General features: G+C 39.3%; 1 protein-coding gene across 3 annotated transcripts in view; it reads left to right on the top strand.

Annotated features, from left to right (window-relative positions):
• Positions 1 to 2,697: 2,697 nt before the first annotated feature.
• Positions 2,698 to 20,168, top strand: part of dock11 (dedicator of cytokinesis 11) — a 61,017-nt gene continuing 43,546 nt past the window's right edge. For 2 of the 3 annotated variants that reach the window (XM_086166038.1, XM_086166037.1), the window contains exons 1-9: positions 2,699 to 2,899; positions 7,381 to 7,497; positions 8,714 to 8,803; positions 9,548 to 9,630; positions 10,147 to 10,213; positions 12,726 to 12,821; positions 13,518 to 13,652; positions 14,285 to 14,468; positions 15,767 to 15,846. In XM_086166038.1, coding sequence (XP_086022164.1) covers positions 2,795 to 2,899; positions 7,381 to 7,497; positions 8,714 to 8,803; positions 9,548 to 9,630; positions 10,147 to 10,213; positions 12,726 to 12,821; positions 13,518 to 13,652; positions 14,285 to 14,468; positions 15,767 to 15,846 — 957 coding nt within the window. In that variant the 5' untranslated portion in view covers positions 2,699 to 2,794. Of the gene's footprint in view, positions 2,900 to 7,380; positions 7,498 to 8,713; positions 8,804 to 9,547; positions 9,631 to 10,146; positions 10,214 to 12,725; positions 12,822 to 13,517; positions 13,653 to 14,284; positions 14,469 to 15,766; positions 15,847 to 20,168 lie in introns of all 3 variants that reach the window. The other variant, XM_086166039.1, reaches the window with a different exon arrangement.

Below are 20,168 nucleotides of genomic sequence, written 5' to 3'. Positions count from 1 at the left end.
TTAAGTTTAGTTGTCTAGTTTAGTTTTCCCATTGTCTTCCATTTCAGGATTTTCAGATCAGAAAGTTTTTAAATGTAACTTTTCATTTAGTATCTACCGTAAAAGCAACAGAGCGCTCCCTCCTGTATGGCAGTGGAACACAGTAAGTTTACAGAAGATGAAAACATCGACGTGTGTTTTCTTAAAGGCAAATTCTCAAGTAACAAATTGTCCTTTTTTATATATTGAAATGTATCCTTGAGTGAAACCAAATTATTCTACCAGATATAGTTTCCTGCAAGTAAGTGTCTCATATGTCGAAATATCTGCTAATCAGACTTGATGTCATAGTGTGACTCCTCTCAGACTACATATTTAATCAGGGAGAATTCTTCTTTTGAAAAAGTTAAACTCGTTTGTGTTTCGGGGCATTGCACTGTTGATGCACATCAACATCGTCAAAGGTAATTGCTTTTGTGTCCGCAGGATGGCAGCACGAGAGAGTAATAGTACTAGAAACTGATACAACGTTCAAAGAAAAAATTAAACGTCGTTTCACTGGTCGTTTTTTTCGCAGTTAATTTTGAAAACAATATTTATCGTCCAATACAAACATTGCATTCATAAACTATGAACTTCGTTACAAGCAATAAATCACTAACTTTTTTTTTCTTTCAACCGGTACTCAAAGCTGCTAAGTGATTTGATTTTTGCTCTGTAATTTACCAAAACAGTTTCCTAAATCATGCATGTACCTATTTGTAAAATTGTGACAAAGTGACATTAATGAAATGGTATGAATACCACCACCATCAATAATCTTCAAAATGCAGAGGAATTTGCAATAAATGTTAACAAATAAATCAAGAATGGCCATGGAATTACAAAAAACAAAACGCAAGATGTAACTTTGCAATATAAAATGAAATAGATCTGATTTTCCCTGAATTTTGCCAGAAAATTACAACTACAAATTACAATTACAAGTACCTGGGTGTCAACTTGGACAATAAAATGGACTGGACTGTAAACACCAACGCCATCTTCAAGAAGGGTCAGAGCCGCCTGTTCTTCCTCAGGAGGCTCAGATCTTTCAACGCCTGCAGGACCATGCTGCAGATGTTTTACCACTCTGTGGTGTCCAGCGTCAGCAGGCTCAAGACAGCTGACGCTAACAGACTCAACAAGCTCATCAAGAGAGCTGGATCTTTCCTGGGAGTCGAGCTGGAGTCTGTTGTGCAGGTGTCAGTGAGGAGGATGCTGAGGAAGCTCCTCAGCATCATGGACAATGTCCATCACCCCAAGCATGCCACATGCATGCTGCACTGAACGCCACAGGAGGTCCTTCCTACCTGAGGCTATCAGACTTTTTAATTCCTCTCCCTTCAGCCGCAAGGAATCTTAAAATCTTAAAACCTTAATAAAAAAATAAGATAAAAAAAAAATTCACCCACTTACTGTAAATTGTAATAATTTATCTGTATATATGTTCATAACTGTGTAATATTTCATAACACCTACACGTACAATATTTTTTCATACTCCTTAGACCCTAAGACACTTTATAGTTTTCACTTGTTACTTAAGACACTTTATAGTTTATTTGTATTTCTTATTCTCCCTTTTTTTTTTTTACCGTTTATACAATTTTCTCCTATTATTTATTGTTGTTATATTTTTCTTGTAACTCTGGCACAACAATTTCCTTCAGGATAAATAAAGTTGTTCTTATTCTTAAATACCCAAAATATAAGATGGGTAGAGTTGAGATTCGACATAAGGTGTTTCAAAGTGAAGAAACATTTTAATAATCGTAAAAAGCAACTTGACTGGTTTTAGTTCACAGAATGTATGTTTCCGATAAAAATGTTATTATAAATCTTTTTAAATCTTTGCACTTTAGACCTTAAAACACTTTATATCCCTGACTTTGACACTTTATAGTTTTATTTGTATTTCTTATTCTCCCCCCCTTTTTTTTTTACTGTTTATACAATTTCCTACTATTATTTATTATTGTTATGTTTTACTTGAAACTCTGGCACAACAATTTCCTTCGGGATAAATAAAGTTGTTCTTAAAGCTCTTTTAGTCGTAGATTGATACCATCAAGGAGCTCCACTGAACGCCACAGGAGGTCTTTCCTACCTGAGGATATCAGACTTTTTAATTCCTCTTCCTTCAGCCGAAGGGAATATTCAAATCTTTGTACTTTTTAAGACCTTAACTTTGACGCTTTATATTTTATTGTATTTCTTATTCTCCCTCCTTCCTACTATTATCTATTATTGTTATGTTTTACTTGAAACTCCGGCACAACCATTTCCTTCGGGATAAATAAAGTTGTTCTTATCTTATCTTATCTTATCTTATCTTATCTTATCTTATCTTATCTTATCTTATCTTATCTTATCTCATCTTATCTCATCTTATCTCATCTTATCTCATCTTATCTTATCTTATCTTATCTTATCTTATCTTATCTTATCATTTAAACTCGTTCAAAACGGATCTTGGAAATGTCAACATAGCAGCTACTCTTTAGCTAATAGAGGATCTTTGACCGTTTCCTCTGCTCGACTGACGACCAGCGGAAGTATGTTAGAGTGGAGCATCTCGCAGCGGCACCCATCTCTTGTTTCCCCTCTCATCAGCAGCAGTCTCAGCGGCCCCGCCTCGCGACGCCAACCGCTGGCCGGTCCACCTCCAACACAGCCCACATCTGGTTGTCGCACAACAGCCGCCGCGTCCCGTACCCCGGCATGCTCGAAGCCACACCGGGAAGCATTTAGCGAACTATAACCGTAAGGGCGCTATGTCTGAGGTACGGAAATTCACCAAGAGGTTAAGCAAACCGGGGACGGCCGCTGAAGTAAGGCAAAGCGTGTCGGAAGCTGTGAGGAGCACCGTGGACCCGGTGGTAAGCACGGCTTGAACGTTGCCCGAAGACCGACGGCGGTCATTTTAGCTAACATCTAGTCTTTTCCCTGCGTGCCAATGAGACTCCCTTTTCATCTCCCGGGGGCAAATAATTATAAACAATACTGCTTTTATTGTTTCCGCGCAGTTTTCCCTGTCATTTTTCTGTTTGTTTGTTTCGTATAGTGGTTTTCCCGCTAAAGAAAAGCGCTGGTATAAAACGCACATTTGACCGCAGTGTAACGTTCAATGTCGCGTTCACAGGCGCGAAGGTTGTTTGACTCCCGTTTTCTGCCGTTTTTATTTTATTTCTTTTAATGACTGGAATAGAGGATACTATGACACTGTCTCCACGAACACATGTCTTTCAGTCCACTGCGACTTCTTTTGTGTGCTGGCAGATAAGGAGCAATGCCAGTTGGACAGCTAAAGCATGCTTCTCCTTTCCTTGCCTTGTCGGAGCAGGGCGCCAATTCAATTTCCCTGCTGGAGAAAAACGCTTATTGTGTTTAGATTCAGGTCTCTTTTTGTCTATGTGCGTTATTGTTTTATTCATAAACATATTTCCAATATGAATGGTTTCCATTATATAGATGGTGGTGGTGGCTTGGAACTGACCCAAGTAATGAGGGGGTAAGCGCAGTGGTTCTAGTTAAATTGGTTTCTGCTGAAACAGCAAATATGTGTTTGTATGTGCGTGTGAATTCATTATTGGTATTGTCTAAAGCATGACATTAAGTGACTTTATTTATTTTTTTCGGGTGTAAGGATTGCCGTACAAGAACCATTCTCATCCACATGATGGGACTAACTGCAGCTTTGAGCCAAAACACAACAGTCATACATCTTGGGGTGTGTGAGAGCGTGGAGCCGGAAGATACACTCAATTCTCCCAGGGTTTAGGGCCGAATCTCATGATGATCATCATGAGAAGTGTGACGCAGTAGAGTTTGCAAGCGTAATGATATAATAATGTATTATAGCAGGTTGTCATGTCTTGTTTGAGTTGCAGGGTCAGGCAGCACAGATATTGAGTCAAGCCTGACACGGTAACAGAGAACAAGCACTTCCTTTTGCATTTTCATGGGGATTCCCTTAGGCACGTACCATGCTCCTTCTGTGTGTGTCTGTCTGTGCATGCTCATTCTTGTCTCTTTTGCCTCCTTAAATTTGCCACCTATATTATTTCATTTTGGACCCAACTGTGAAAAAGCAAGTTCTGTGTAATCCAAGCAGAAGCCGAGATAGAGTTTTGCACAACTTTACTTTAAGTATGAATTATTTTTTGATGTTTCTACTTTTAGGATGAAAAGTTGATTCAGATATGTCCGGATCATTTAGAAAAATCAGCTTCGCAAAACCCCACATAACAAGGATTTTGAATCACTTGGCAACAATTAACAACCATTATATAATCCTTTGGCTGGGCAATATGACTACTTATGATATGACTCTGCAAGGTATCATGTAAAACTGACAAACAATTTACAAACCAATAAGAATTTTTTTAGAAGACCGTGTATTAGTACCCAGTTATGATAGAATGCCAACCACTATGAAAAACTTAACGATTTGATTTTACTAGTTTCAATCCAGACAGACTATGGGATTAAAATACTTCCCACACTTTTGTTTAGTGAATATAGGCTCCCTGGAATGACACTGACACACTAACAACACTCACAAGGCTGATTGGATTCAAAAGACTGTCAAAAAGAGTTTTTGCTTGGAAGAGGGGGGGAACATTTTTTTTTAATATCTAACAAAAATTTGCAGAAAGGTATCTTATGCAGAGATATTTTGCCCTGAAGGATGTAAGAAAAATAAGATTTTACTCAACAGTTCAGACTTTTCTAGACTGCCCCAGTAGTAGTTGAATGTGTTACATTTTGGAGGTCTCAAATGAATATCTCTTTCTAGTCTTGGATGAAATTGTCTGGATTCCATTATCTTTGTATTTTTGAAGTCACACTACCGCCAGACTCTTTGCAAATTAGAAGAGTAAGAGGTGTTATGGTTTCCAAAATGCACATATTTAATTGTTCATTATATACCAAGTATTAGTACATGATTGCTTTCATCAAAATATATTAAACTTACCAAAATTAAATGTAGTCCATGTGCAAAACTGTTCAGGTGTAGTGCTATTAATTATTGATTTTTACTTTGCTGAAAATAAAAAGTAGAGTGATGATCAACGCAACAAATGGAATGTGTTGGACAACATATATGAGAAATGAGATCAAATCAATGTTGACATGTTTGATGGTAAAATAGTACAGTTACAAAATAATCCCATCAAACTAATAGGGGATAGAGGATGTGGCCCTTTGTACGGCTTTATGACGATAATGCTCTCAGCAAAATAATTTCACTGTAGATATTGAAAAAAAAAAGATCCGCTAACCTAGACATGCGTTGCAGGACACTCACCTATGTGACAAAAAAGGAATTGTTTACAAATTCAAATGTTAAGCACATTTGATTGTTTGCACAATTTTAATCTATTCAGCTTTTGGCTAGATACACTAATACCGATTTTCTTGTCAAAGGTTCATTGATGCTTCATTTTTGCAGTACATAACAGAGTTTTAGCTGAACTGGAGTAGTAGTTGACAGAAAAGCATTGGATGGTTTGAAAAATAATTTTCACATTTTGTATAGAATGCAGACTTCAAATTAAATCCCAATGCAACATGTTCTGAGGCATTTACAATCATCAACTCTTTCACTGAAATAATTTATTTTTGGTTGTATTGATTTATTACGGTAATATCAAAGATAGGCTTGTATTCACCATTCAGTTTGATTTGCTGCATTACAATTCTTTATAAGGACACAGGAGGCTTGACAGGCTTCCTTTATGAGATGTCATGTCATTAGCTCCCTTGGTGTGCATCCAGCTCTCATAGTGACAGATTGGAGCACTTACAGGGGTCAGTGGTGGGACAGCGGGACTTCAGTATCAGATTGTGTGTTATCAGATTGTGTGTGTCCATCTATAGTTTAATGCCTCAACTTTGAACCTGGACTGATAAATTCCACCTCGTCATGTGTTTACATCTGCTTAGCTATAATGGGACACAGACATTTGGAAATGCCCCATCACTAACATCATCAGCTCGCTCAGTAGGACTCATGTATTGTATTCAATGAGCGGTTTGAGCCCAGAAAAGAGGAGAAAGCATGACCAATGATGGCAATTTCAGTGTTACAGCATCTTTTTCTTTCTTAATATGTATGGCTTCACAGCTGCTTATTTTAGGCTTCTTTATTCCTCTAAAAAGCAGAACACTGTCAATCCTTCCTGCTGGCTTGCCAGCTTCCCCTCTTACTCTCTCTCTCTGAGTATGTAACATGATCAGTATTGCTGCTTAGCAGTTGCCTGTGACTTGTAGCACTGCGGTTATGATAGTTGCACATGACAGGAAGCAGAGCTGCTGCTTTGGGTGCGGATGCAGTCTTTGTGAATATCCACTGATACTTGTTTGTTGTGTTTTGCTGTAGCTCTTCTATCTGACAGTCTTACATGTGACGAGGCATGGGGCTTTGAATTATAACAAGGGCTAGAACGTTTTTATTAAGGATAGCAGTCCAAAAATTCAAGACTCCAGGTTTGTGGACAACCCCGGGTCTGGTGGAAAAAATCCTCAGAGAACATGCATCCAGCTTCCTGCTCTAGCCAAATTATTGGTTAGAGAACATGGAAAGGGAGAATTATCTTTCCTTTAGTCGAGCAAAGACACCAGGATATTCAAAAGAGGGTGTTAACTCCATCGATTACAAACTCTTACTGTTCAGCCAGACATTGTTTAAACCCACAACACTTTGACTTAAATTTTAGCCGAGAATCCCAGCTTTCCAAAGTTATGAAATATTCCTGGCTAAATTCTTCTGAAATGTTCATTGCCGTCTTGACTTGCTTAGCTTGAGCTTAAAGTGGCATTTTCCTGGATTAAATATTCAATCTTTCCAAATGGTTTAGCTTTTTGCATGTGATTGCAACTTGCCCTAGTTTTGGATGGTGAGGTTTAGCTTGTGTGCCTCTTCTGTAAGTGAGGTTCTTCATATCAAGCTCCTCTCTATGAAACTCAAAACCAGAAGTTGTTATGGGTCTCATGATGTTGTTTCACTTTTATGTGTGCTGCTATTGAGTAGATGCACATTCAGTAGCTACTAATTCAAATATCATAAAGAATTTATATATCTCCCCTTTTAAATGTTTTACCCTTTTTGATTTTTCATACTTGATACTTTTGTCATACTTTTTCAGTTCAAACCCACAATTATTAGAGCCCTGTATCATGTCAGCCCTCTCAACACTGTCTCTGATCCGTCGTGGCTCTGCTGTTGCATTGGTGATAAAAAGCTCTGGGGTTGAACTGTTATTTACTTTTTCCAGACAGCAGGGATATTTTGTAGCCAAAGAGAGAATGATCACTTGATCTGCCGTTAAAGTTATCTTCCTGTCTTCCCTCTCAGGAGCAACCAAAGATAATTGAGCCTCTGGATTATGAAGTTGTGATATTTCAGAGGAAGGCCCAGATCCACAGTGATCCCCACAGAGACCTGCTGCTCTGCACCGTTGACGATGTTTCGGTGAGCCCCCTCATGATTACCCCGATGCTCCCTGACTCTAGCTTCTACTCTCATGAATTTTCATCAAAAATGCTGAGTAGTGTCTCAGCTGAATTATATAGGCGTAGGCATTGCATGAAGCTGCATGTATTTTGTGTTCTCATACTGTTTGTATAACCTTAAATAATCAAAATGTAAATGTTCAGAGGTTGGAAAATAATTGCTTTAAATTTATTTTTGCTTTTTAAATTTATCATGCATCAATGTATCACAATTTTAATATTGCCTCATACTGGGATTTGTTATCCTTTTTAGTTACAATCTATGTTCGCCAGGATATGCAAATGATGCATAAAAAGTTCTCAGAAGAGATAAATCAATCATTATCTTTGCCATCGGTTGCCTGTTATCGCTTCAAATGCAGGCTTGCAACACCTGGACCAACCAACACTGTCATGTTGTTTTGCTTGTACAGCACTGTGATGCAAAGCACTAACTATTAGTTTTAAGATTAAGATAATATCAATATCAAATTCTACCAGTAATGTACAGAGATACATGATACAGAGAATAGGGTTAGATAGAGGAAGGTGATTGGCTGTGGTGACCCATGAAGAGAGCAGCTGAAAGTTATAGATCAAAAATTAAGAAAATTGCCCTGATGTGTGAATGAGAGAGTGAATAGCTGTTTGTCTCTGTGCGGCCCTGCGATTGACTGCTGGGCAAGAACTGGGCAAGAACTAGGGCCTAGTTCTTGCCCAGTGACAGCTGGGATAGGGTCCAGCATCTCCCCTGACCCTAAGTGTAAGATAAGTGTAGATGGATGGATGGTTTGGATCCACCAGCAATAAAGTATTACTTTCTAAAGAGAGATTTCTGGTCATTTATCATGTTTTCATCCCCAATACTCAAGGATCAGATATTTATGGTGTAGTCCGAGTGGCCTGACCAATCAAATACAATCCAGCCAGGTACCTCTGCTCTAAATATCTACTAGTGCTGCTTTAAACATGTGGTTTTGTTTAGAGGCTTGTATTACACTTTGTCTATTTTTTCCCTGCAGAGAATCTGTTGACAGTCATCTGTTTTCTCACTTGTTTTCACTTTATCTGGTCCTGTTGGTTGGTTGCTGTGATCTGCTGTGCTATTTTTTTTGAGAAATAAACCACCATTCAACAACAGTGTGCATTTCCAAGTTTTATTTTGTCTGTCTGTTTGTGTATGTACATGCACACAGGAGTCGCAGATTTCTCGGCAGAGAAGGACTGTTGTTCCCTCAGTGCCCCAGAATGCTGAGGGGGAAGCCAGAAGTCTTTTTGCCAAAGAGGTAGGACAACCCACCGATCCTATGTATTTGGCTTGGCCTCTTTCTGTGTCAAACTTGTGTGGCAATGCTGTTTAGTCCAATTGTCCCCCAGAAAAATGACTTTCGAAGTATTTCACTTAAAATATAGTGCCTTGAAGATAACATAATGGGATTAAAACCAGAAAAAAGGTGAGTAGTTGAAAGTACCCGAATGCTTAATGAAATTATGAAAAGCTCAAGATGTTTTTGCACGAGCATTCATCATTTTCAATTTATGTTTACTTGCAGTTCATAAAACAGTAACAAACTAGGCAGGCCAATCGTAAACACATGACGCACTGATGATATGTTGTATCAGCAATGAAAAGCAGACTTTTCTGGCATGCTGTGGAAACACTCTGCTGTTATTCCAGGCTCAGTATAACAGATCCAGGCTCACTTGTCATTTGTTCAACAAAGAGCCATTCAGCTTACTTAAAAGAGGATTTCTGCTTGTGGCCTCACATTGAGTAAAATAAGCAATATGTCCAATTAAAACAATTTTTCAAGACTAAAGTCATGGGAGGGGTAGTTTTTAATCCTATTTGAAAAAAATATGTGAAATGTAATAAAATAAGGAACCGACTCCCTTGTCTACCCAGTTAGTCAGATTCAGAGGAAAGAATGATGCGCCTGGTAAGGTCACTTTCCTTTCATGGCTTGGTTGGTATTTTTGCGCATGTATGCTGTTCCTAACCCACTTCTCTTGTCTGATTTGTTTAACAGTGCATCAAGATGTACAACACTGACTGGCATGTAATCAACTACAAATATGAGGCTTACTCTGGTGATTTCCGCATGTTGCAAAGGTAAGCAAGATAAGATAAATTGACTGAAGTGAACATGGCTCACATCAACATTTATTACTGCTATATTCCGTGTGCAGTGGTTGTAAGAGATTTACTCTATTCTGCTGAGTAGGAAGTGGCAAAAATCAGTGGCATTTATATTAATGAAATTCTTATTCTTCAGCATAATAAAGGAAACACTGTACTGAAATTGAAAGTGCAAGGTCCTGCCAGATTTTCCAGATGTTCATGTTATAGTGATGTTAAAGGTTGCCAAGTAAATTATTTGTATAGGTACTCCTGCACTCCAGCAATAAATCTGGGTGAAAGAGACGTGTTTAACATTCCCCAATATACAATTTGAATTCCTGTGAGAAAATTAGTCAGCAGCAGGTGACAATGGATTTATTGAGACACAAGGGATTCAGAAACAAGTCAGATAGCAGTTTTATTTATTATTCACAAAAAGGAGAGATGAAAAGATTATTGACATTATTCGTAGAAGACTGCTGACCCTTTCTTACTGTCCTTTCAAAGCAAAGGCCTGAAAACAGACAAGCTGCCAGCTCATGTGTTTGAGATCGATGAAGATGCCAAAGATGAGGTGAGTCCAGCATTCTGATTGCTGCTGGATCCCATGGATTGCAGCAGGCAGGATGAATGGTTAACTATTGACTTTGCTTCCCCTCTCCCAGATTTTAACAAGCAAAGATGCACAGGTTTTATCACTGCGTTGTAAAACCTACTTGGAAATTTGAAATAAATGCTTCAATCTTTTTGGTCATTGAGATTAGACAGAAAATTTCTGGGTCATTTTGCCTCAATATGCTGAAAATTGTGAAGAGAGTATGTTGTATTAACCTGGCTGCCATGTTGAGAATAGTATGTGACTTCTTGTCTCTGAGTAGAGCAGACTGTGTGATCCCAGTCAGTGTAGAGCAGTGAAACCAGAAGCCTTACATAAATGCCCTATAAATAGCTGTCATTGATCTTCCTCATGTTGCCCTCCAGGCTGATGTGGATAAACAAAGACAGAGAAATTATTTAATTGAAAAATTAAACTACCAAATAAAATACCGGTACTCTTGGGCCGCCATAATGGGAAGGTTGTGGAGGAGACTCCACTATTGCCTCTCTGAATTGTGCATGCTTATATCGCTACTGTATCATCTTGCAGGGATGGAATATCTTAAAAATATGTTAAAAGAAATGTAAAAAAAAAAAAAAATGTTAAAAGCATGTATGCACGCGCATACACATGCTTTTAACACACACAAACATATGCTATGCAAATATGCTATGTAAACATGGCACTATGAAGATTAGAATGATCAAAAATTAACCAAAACATGAGTCAGGGACAAGAGTGCATAAAACAGATGGGTCTTTCAAAGCTGTTAATTAAATCTAAATATATTGATCCTAATTTTGTGAAGGTGATTCGCATGGTGATCCATAAACAGACAGAGCCTACTTTGGCATCATCTCAAATTAGCCATCACATGCCTCACATAATTCATTGAGCAAAAGATAAAAGTGCTGCTCTGTCTTTTGCCCTCTAAATTCAGCCAGTTAATAGCCAGTGACTGTGCAGATCGTCTCTGCTGAACTTGCCTTTTTAGTGGCAATGCAGAAGTGGTTTGAATGATCAATATTTTGTTTAGTAAATTAAATCCTGAATTCCATCATAAGCAATTAGGTGCTTCCCTGTAGGACCTTTTATTTTGCAACAATTTTAAATTTAGATACCCTGTCAATCATTACCACTTGATCACTACCCAAACCTTCGGGGTCAGGTCACGGGGGCAGCAGCCAAAGCAGAGAGGCCCAGACTTCCCTCTCCCCGGCCAGTTGGTCCAAGTCTTCCAGGGGGATCCCGAGGTGTTCCCAGGCCAGCCTAGAGACAAAGTTCCTCCAGCATGTTCTGGGTCCACCCCAGGGCCTCCTCTTAGTTGGACATCCTCAGAACCATTGAGGCATCCTGATCAGATGCTAGGGGCCATCTCATCTGGTTCTTCACCACATGGAGGAGCAGTGACTCTACACTAAGCCCCTCCCGAATGGCCTAACTGTTTACCCTATCACTAAGGGAGAGCCTGGACGCCCTGTGGGGAAAACTCATTTTGGCTGCTTGAATCAGTGACCTTGTTCTTTCAGTCACAATCCACAGCTTGTGACTATAGGTGAGGGTAGGAAAGTAAAATTCTGAGAAATTCTGTCCAGAGAAGTTATGAACAGAATGACAAAGGGCAGCCCTGGCATAGTCTAACCCTCACCAGAAATGAATATGACTTACAACCAGCAATGTGAACCATGCTCTGGCACAATTATACAAGAACCAACCAGCCTGTAATACAAGGTTTGGTACCCCATACTCCTGGAGCAACCTCCACAGATTTCCCCACAGGACACAGTAAAAACGCTTTCTCCAGGTCTACAGACATATAGTACCCAGACTGGTTGGGCAAACTCCCATGCACCCTCAGGGACCCTGCCGAGCCTAAAGAGCTGGTCCACTAACCACACTGCTCCTCCTGGGTTTGAGACTCAAAAACCCAGCGAATCCTCCACTCCAGCCCCCTCCCCCTTCAACCGAGTACCCAGTATATGTAGCCTAAAGTCTGATAACACAACCACAGTGTTGATCATTGAACTGCAGCCTAAGGTTTGTTTGTGCCAGGTGCACACCTTTATGTCTGAACATGATGTTTGTTATGGACAGTTCATGGTGAGCACAGAAGTCCACTAACAAAACACTGCTTGGGCTCAGATTGGGGGAATCTGAACCCAATGCTCAATGTCGGTGGAAGGTATAGTGTCAGTATCGTGTTCTGGACTTTCTTGAGTAGAATCATGGCTCTATGGATTGGAAAATACCTTCAAGTGTGTTGATGCTTGCACCATGAGAGACAATGTCCCTGGCAGTTCCACAATAGGTATGCAAGGGTTATTGCTAACCATTATGAGTAACCAACCAAAGACATTCGAATGAAGACAAAGTTGGTACACCGGAACTGCTGGGGTTTCTCATTGGCTAAACCATGTAAATTGATGAATGAACTTACTTGATTACTTACTTGAATTGATTGATATTAATGATTTGTTTGTGGGGGTAGGACTCGTCATCCCTGTGCTCCCAGAGGGGGGGTGTCATGAAGCAGGGCTGGCTTCAGAAAGCCAACATCAACAGCAGTCTCTCTGTCTCCATGAGGGTGAGTCACCACAAGACTGTCTGCCACTGAAATGCCATTTAGGTTTTAGTAGCACCAGGAAAAATTCAAATTAGACTACTCTCTATATTCTTCTGTGTTTTTTACATTACATTGCATTACATTGCATTTGGCAGACGCTTTTATCCAAAGCAACTTACAATAGAGGACATAGGGACTGCAAATACACTTGCAAATACACGATGCACAGGAAATATACAGAACACTAAGCTTGGGTTAGTGAGGTTTTTTTTTTTTTTTTTTGACAAAGACATACGCAAACGTACACACACTCACTGCATAGCCTAACTTGCTGCCTAACCTGATCTGGGGCATCAGCGCAGTAAAAAGTTCTGAAAGAGAACAGTTTTTACCTGTTTCTTGAAGGTTGAGATAGATGATGCTAGTCTTGTTGCTTCTGGAAGTTTGTTCCACTACTGAGGTAGTAGAACTGAGAACAGTTTTGCCTGAGATCGCTTAGAGCGAGCAAAAGGTACTGCTAGTAGGTTTTTAGTATTTAGGCCTTGAATTTTTCATTTTTTATATCTTGGAATTTAACCTCGGCTCCATCAGAATCCTTATGTACTGTATACACTGAATTCTGTTTTATTACCCGTCTGTAAATGATAATTATTTAATAAAACCGAAAGCAAAAGTACTTATATGTCTTGTGGTCTAAACTCTAAACTTGCTCCCAAGGTGTTCAAGAGGCGGTACTTCTACTTATCCCAGCTGCCTGATGGCTCCTACATCCTCAACTCATACAAGGATGAGAAAAACTGCAAGGAAACCAAAGGGTCCATTTACCTGGACTCCTGTATTGATGTCATTCAGGTAAATAAAGCTGGAATGTTTTCAATAGACTATCGGTGAAAAAATATGCAGAAAAATCTGCAATCTTTACCAATCCTTTATCTCTCAGGATAACATGTTTTGTCCAATTAATCTTTTCCAGTTCTTGGCACAAGGTCTCCTCTTGTGAAAGTCATTGTTTCCTTCTTGTCCCATGATTTATAGGCTTTGCTTTTTAACCAGATAGACTATGGTATTGTGTCATTCTACCTAAAAATCTTACTTTTGGAAATATTGTGTGCTTGTTACACTGGCATCACAAAAAGGTCTGCACTGACTAGAGGCAGCCAAGAAACTCTTTGTTTGATGAACATTGTCAGGAGGTGAAAGGAGTATGGCAACTCAATCGGGCTAATGGATCTGTTTGATATGCACCGCAGATTTCTAATTTATTTAGCAAATTTATTTTGCTATAAAACCTGAGAAGAACCATAATGTTAGTGTACTAATCTTGTTTTTCCATAAACTTATATAGGCTAAAAAAGGTTTCAAATCAAAGAAAAATCTTTTCAAATAACACTTCTCTTACCTCAAATCAAAAATGGAAAATAAATGAAAATCAGCTTGGACGGCCAGACAGGGTTTAAAAATCACTCACTATTTTCACTTGTCAGAGCCCTAAGACGCGCCGCAATGGCTTTGAGCTGAAGATGCAAGAACGCTACAGCCACTTCCTGGCTGCAGACAGTGAAGCAGAAATGGAGGAATGGGTGGCAACATTGAAACAGGCTCTGCAGACCAGCAGTGACACCTGCCAGGAGAGGAGGAATGGAGTGGAGACACAGGATTGTTCCCTTGGTGAGATACAATATAGATTCTCGAAACAGAACTACCGGGTCCTGGTTAGCATCCTCTCCACAAGTCTACACTGTTAAAAGAACTCCCTTAGTTGATGTAAATATGTTAACATGAATAAAATCTTTGATCACAAACTTTGAATCTTTAGTAATGATATACTGATATCTCTCTCAACAGTTGACAGTAGAGGGATTAAAAACTATTTTTAAAACATGATATTAAGGTTAATAATTATCAGAAGAAAACTGCACTGAACAGCAAAGGTTTATAAATACATCCATAATATATGCAGGTTTGTCTATTCACATGTACATGTCCATTTTCCAAACAAGGCAATGGACTGTTGATTTTAGTCACTTGAGGTGAACCAAGTTCAGTGGACAATTCCTTTGTATGGCGGTGTAAACCAGTGGCTCTGCCTGGCCGCCATCGCCCCCCGCATGGTGGTGTAAACCAGTGCACCCTGCCTGGCCACCTTTCCTCACACGGTGATGTAAACCAGCGCACCATGCCTGGCCAACACTTCCCCTGATTTTGCCTGGGTCCCAGTTACTCCCTCTGGTTGGTGTAGGCCAACACCTTCTGCCCAGCTGTGTGCCTCCCGATTCCCTTGGACGAGCTTGGATGCAAGGACCCTTACCACAGTCCAACTCCCAGCCGTGCAGCGCCCCCCCTGTTCCTGCTCCGGTGTCCTTTCATCTGGCACCTGGCCTTAGTTAACTAAGTTTGAAAATCAGTTTTTGGTATGGAGTCTTGTGTTGGGGCCTGGGTCCAACCACGTAACTGTGACAGAAGAACATATTTACAGTTAAATTATAGGACATATGCTGACATTGATTCTCAAAAGTGTCCATAAAAAAAATAAATAAAAAAAGGATGTATCACCTTCAAAATTCTGCATTAGTAGTAGAATGAGGCATTTTCAGGATGTTTTCTTTTTTTATAATGTCAAACATACTGTACAATATTTTTATAAGTGTAAAAACTGGTTTCTGATATTTTTTGGCTGTGATTTATGTTACAAGATAGATGCCTGTCTTTAACTGACAAAAACTTTGAACTGGTTTATGCACTTTGCCTCTGCAAGAACAGGAGGGATTTTTCTCGTATAATTTACTCTGTGCATCATCTTGTACTCTGGTCATAAGACAGATATTCTACAAAGATTATAGTTCACTCAATTGTCACCTGGGCTCAGTGCAATAAGTGAGAATACTTCCAAACTGCCTTAAAAGGAGTATTACAGGAAATTGACTTTCTGGCCTGATTTGTTTGTTTTTTATTTCCTGCCCAATCAGATGATGACTCCGCCAGCCAAGGTAAAGGAGAGAGCCTCCTGGAGAGTATGGGGAGGAACTTACAACCTGAACTTATGAAGGTATTGCATTTCAATTACAGCCCAGTTGACTGGTGTTAGGGAAACATTTAAGTATTTAATTTTACTAACACTTTACATAAAGTATTTAGTGAATCAGATTTTTTTCTTTGTCACACTTTTAACTTGACACTTGCGGATGTTGTGATGAGATATGTCAGTTTTTACGTGAATACAATTTTTTGAAACATTTTGAATCCCGTCCCTATAAATGTCCAGTTGATTGATTTATAAATGATAGTGTGTACTGTTTATTCCTCAAAAAAGGAGGAAAATAGCCAGTCAAGCCTTAACAAGGAAAGTGTTCAACAAAATCTACTGAGCTAATTTAAAAAGTAGTGAATAAACATTGATTTGAGAAAAAGAGGTTATTATATGAAACATACTTTGACTGAAGTATGTATCGTGTGAATGGGTGTACTGAATCTCGAAACATGGCCCGGTGATTGACTGGTAACTGATCGATGTTTATCCCTGCTATTACCTGGTGATATCTTGGATTGGCTCTGTCCCCTGTACATTGCTGAATGCAGTATCAGACCATAAATGAATGTTTGATTGTCAAAACAAAACTGGAATTTATACTTAAGCACAAGTGGCATATATTTTAAAGATTAACATCATCCTGCATATTTCACTCTCAGCATCTTTTCCAGTCATATATTCTGCCACCCTCTTCTGCCTACTGTTTTTTACCTTTGGAAAGTTCACCACTTCATCTCCTCCTCAAGTTTGGTTCTGTCTTCTCCATTGCCCTTTTACGCTTGTTTTATCCTGCCCTTTTCACCGTCACAGTTTCCATTGTTGTCATAAATCCTCTCCTTTTTTGATCGCTTGATCTCTGTGGGATTCTCAGTCATTCTCAGGTCATGGTGAATTCTTGTTGAGGCAACTGGACTTGAATTTCTTCACTGGAAGATGTTTCACTCCATCACCCGAGAGGCTTCTTCACTTCTAATGACCTGTGAGGAGTTTCCAAATAATAATAATTAGTTATCCATATTAATCCCTGTGGGGAAATTCATTCTCTGCAATTAATCCATCATGGATGAACAATGCTGCCCATCAGCGCCAGGGGAGCAGTGTCTTGCTCAACAACACTTCAACACACTAGGAGGAGCTGCACAACACATTTAGGAAAGCCCTGAGATCCTGGAGCTCCCCTAATTGGGCCTTTACCAAATCAGAATCCACCAGACGCAGGAAAATAGAACAGGAGGAAGACAGTAACAAACAAAAGAACATCGTCATATTGTATGTTGTTGGTGTTTCGGAGAGACTTCGAGGGGTGTTCCACAAACATCATATACCGGTACATTTCATATGCCCTGAGACAGAAACGGACGCACCTCAAAGACAAAACACCCCCCAGGCATGTGGCGTATGCTGTCAGTTGCACTGAGGGTTGTGATCACGTCTACATTGGAGAGATCAAACAACCTATGCACAAACGGATGGCCCAACACAGGACAGGACTCCGCAGTCCACCTACACCTGAAGGACAAGGGCCATTCTTTTGAAGACAACAATGTCCTTATTCTGGCCAGAGAAGACTGATGGTTTGAGAGAGGAGTCTAAGAAGCCATCTTTGTCAAAACAGAGAAACCATCACTGAACAGAGGAGGGAGCCTCAGACACAACCTTTCACAAACGTATAACACTGCACAGAGATCAATACCAAGACGGATTTGCACACACGGATCAGGCCTCTGGAGCATCCAAACAACTAGGAAAGAACCACCACCAGAGCCAGCCCCTGGTAATGTTCACATGAGCCCCAGTTCATGTGATCCACCAGGTTTCACTCCTTTGTTTGGCTTTACCTTTTCACATTCCAATCCAGATAATCCCACTAAAGTTGCTCTTTTTTCTCAACGAACAACACCCCCATTAGACCAACAACCTCCTTTGACCTAGTTTCTACCAATCAACTCTTATATTTAGATAACAGTCCACCATAGCCTAGACCTGCCCAAACCCTGGCAGTTATATTTGGAAACTCCTCACAGGTCATTAAAACTGAAAAAGCCTCTCGGATGAGGGGTGAAACATCTTCAAGGGAAGAAATTCAAGTCCAGTTGCCATGACAAGGAGATCTCAACAAGAATCTCTTGTCTCCCTTGCAACTTATGCTCCAAAAGTGTGATCCAACCCAAACTTAAGTCTTTCTCTATTGGTCTGATGTAAAAGAATAATTTATCTATCTGTATTTCTATGATAAAGCAAGTTGCCTCTTGGTAAAGATATACATTGACCAATAGTAAGAAATAGAGATGTAAATGTGTTGATATCAACAATCGCATCTAAAGCATGTGATTGTCCCGGGATCTTATTTCACAGAGTACCTGTGAGTATGGCTTCATTTACTGCAGCTGTCCTGCAGGCACCCATAAATATTGAAGACATTATTGCATTATGCCACCAGAACCCTGTATCTGTGAGCACTGTTTTTGTTACTAGTATGAGCAAGTTTGTGCCTGTCCCTCCAAACCCATTCCAACCCTCATACCACCCCTGATTCTGTCACACTCTTGCTTTCTGTCTCTGTCCTTTTCTCGCTTTCTACCACAACTGGTCAAGACAGAAGGCTGCCTGCATTAAGCTCAGATCTTTCCAAGGTTTCAGCTGGTAAAAGGGTCGTTTTTCCCTGCCCTGTCAAGTGCCTAGTGCCTAGTGCCTAGTGCTTGGTCATGGGTGAAAGTTTGTGTTTCTGTAAATTATTTTAAAGAAAGTGGTGCAGATTCCTCGTAAAGTAAACTGTAAATTTTTGAAATGGGGAAGATACTTCTCAGGGATCTCCTTTAAGACATAAGATGCAATATTTGTTTGAAATGAGTGGAAAAAAATCATTACCCGGTATTTAAATTTGAGACTATAAACAAACCTGCTTATTCCCCATTTAGATGTTGTTCTGCTGTTATGAAATGTATAATTGAAAACCAAACTTTGTATTACAGTAACCTAACAAGTCAATTTCAAATTTATTGTCTTGGTATCACTTAAATTAATAATATAAGTAATTTATTACAAAGTTAATGGTAAAAACCCTTTTATACCCGTGTATGAAACCTTAGATATATTTGAGTGAATCAGATACTACAGTGCCTGTGGTGTTAAGGTATTGTTCTTTCATAAAAGTAGGAATACTTGGAAAGCACAAGCTGTAGAGTCCATAGAGACTTTGCTGCTTTAATGTGTGTCTGAACCTCGAGCTACACAAAGCACTGGGAGCCTCCTGTATTCCCGTATTCCCTGCTGCAGTTTCTATGTATTTGCTCTGGGGCTCTGAAGCCCCCCCATGGTGCAAAAAAAACAGTACAAGATCTTGTGTTTGGCCGCTGGTCAAATATAGTGGGAGCAGAAACAGGGTAGTGAGATACAGGGAAGTATATGATGCTTTTGGGTTTTCCTGTGACCCAAGGGTTTGATTTGTCTCTATTTGATGCCCTATTGTCTCTCGAAGTCTACCAACTGTCTCTTTTCCAGTCTGCATTAAGTATAGTTATCTATTTTTTGATGACACAGCCGATAACTAAAGCACAATGGCCAGAGAAGTCATATCTCTTCTAAGATATATAAATTTGATTTTCACTTGTTTAAATTACAGTGACCCATGTCACCTGAGGTCACAGGGTGCAGGTTTACTGTTATTCAATAAACTGAATATTTTCCCCATTTTATTTCCGTGTAACTGCTGCTGATGTACTGTTTGCATCCACTATCCACTGTGTTAAGAGTTAATTAAAAAACAGACAGAAGGGGGTGTATGTGAGCTGGCAGGTGCTTGTTGCTACTGTCCTTCTTTAAGCAATATATAAGTAAATAAGATAAATAAAACAAAAAAAACAAACTTTGCAGGGTTGGAATTTATATAAGAGTAAGACCACAAAGGCTTTTCAGTTTTTATAATAAAAATAGGTGAGACTAAGTGAAAAAAAAATCTATTGTATAGTATCTAAGTATTTGAAAGAAAATGACCTTAAGTGAATAATGCTCTTCTTTTCCCTGTTCTCGTTGTGATGAGCACTGAATTTTTTTCAAGCACCAGAATTTAAAGTTTTAAAAGCAACTGAAAGTTTTAACTGAGGGTCACTACTCTGTATTCTGATTTGTTTAGATTGAGCATGAATTGTTTGGATTACATAATGGGTGCATAGCAAATTTGCAATATCCGTTTACCCTTGGTGCTACAAAAGAAACATTATTTCTGGGGCAAATATGTTCCAATGTATGTTTTTATGTTGGTTTTTGGGTGTTAGTGAGAGAGGAATGCTGATAATATTCAATATTCAAAGTGTTTATTGTCATATGTTCAGTCTGGAAAC

The sequence above is a fragment of the Fistularia commersonii genome, chromosome 19, assembly GCF_037954325.1.
Source record: "Fistularia commersonii isolate RoL2024-O1a breed Wild chromosome 19, RoL_Fcom_v1.0, whole genome shotgun sequence".
NCBI lineage: Eukaryota > Metazoa > Chordata > Actinopteri > Syngnathiformes > Fistulariidae > Fistularia > Fistularia commersonii.
This window is presented reverse-complemented; position numbering and strand designations above follow the sequence as displayed.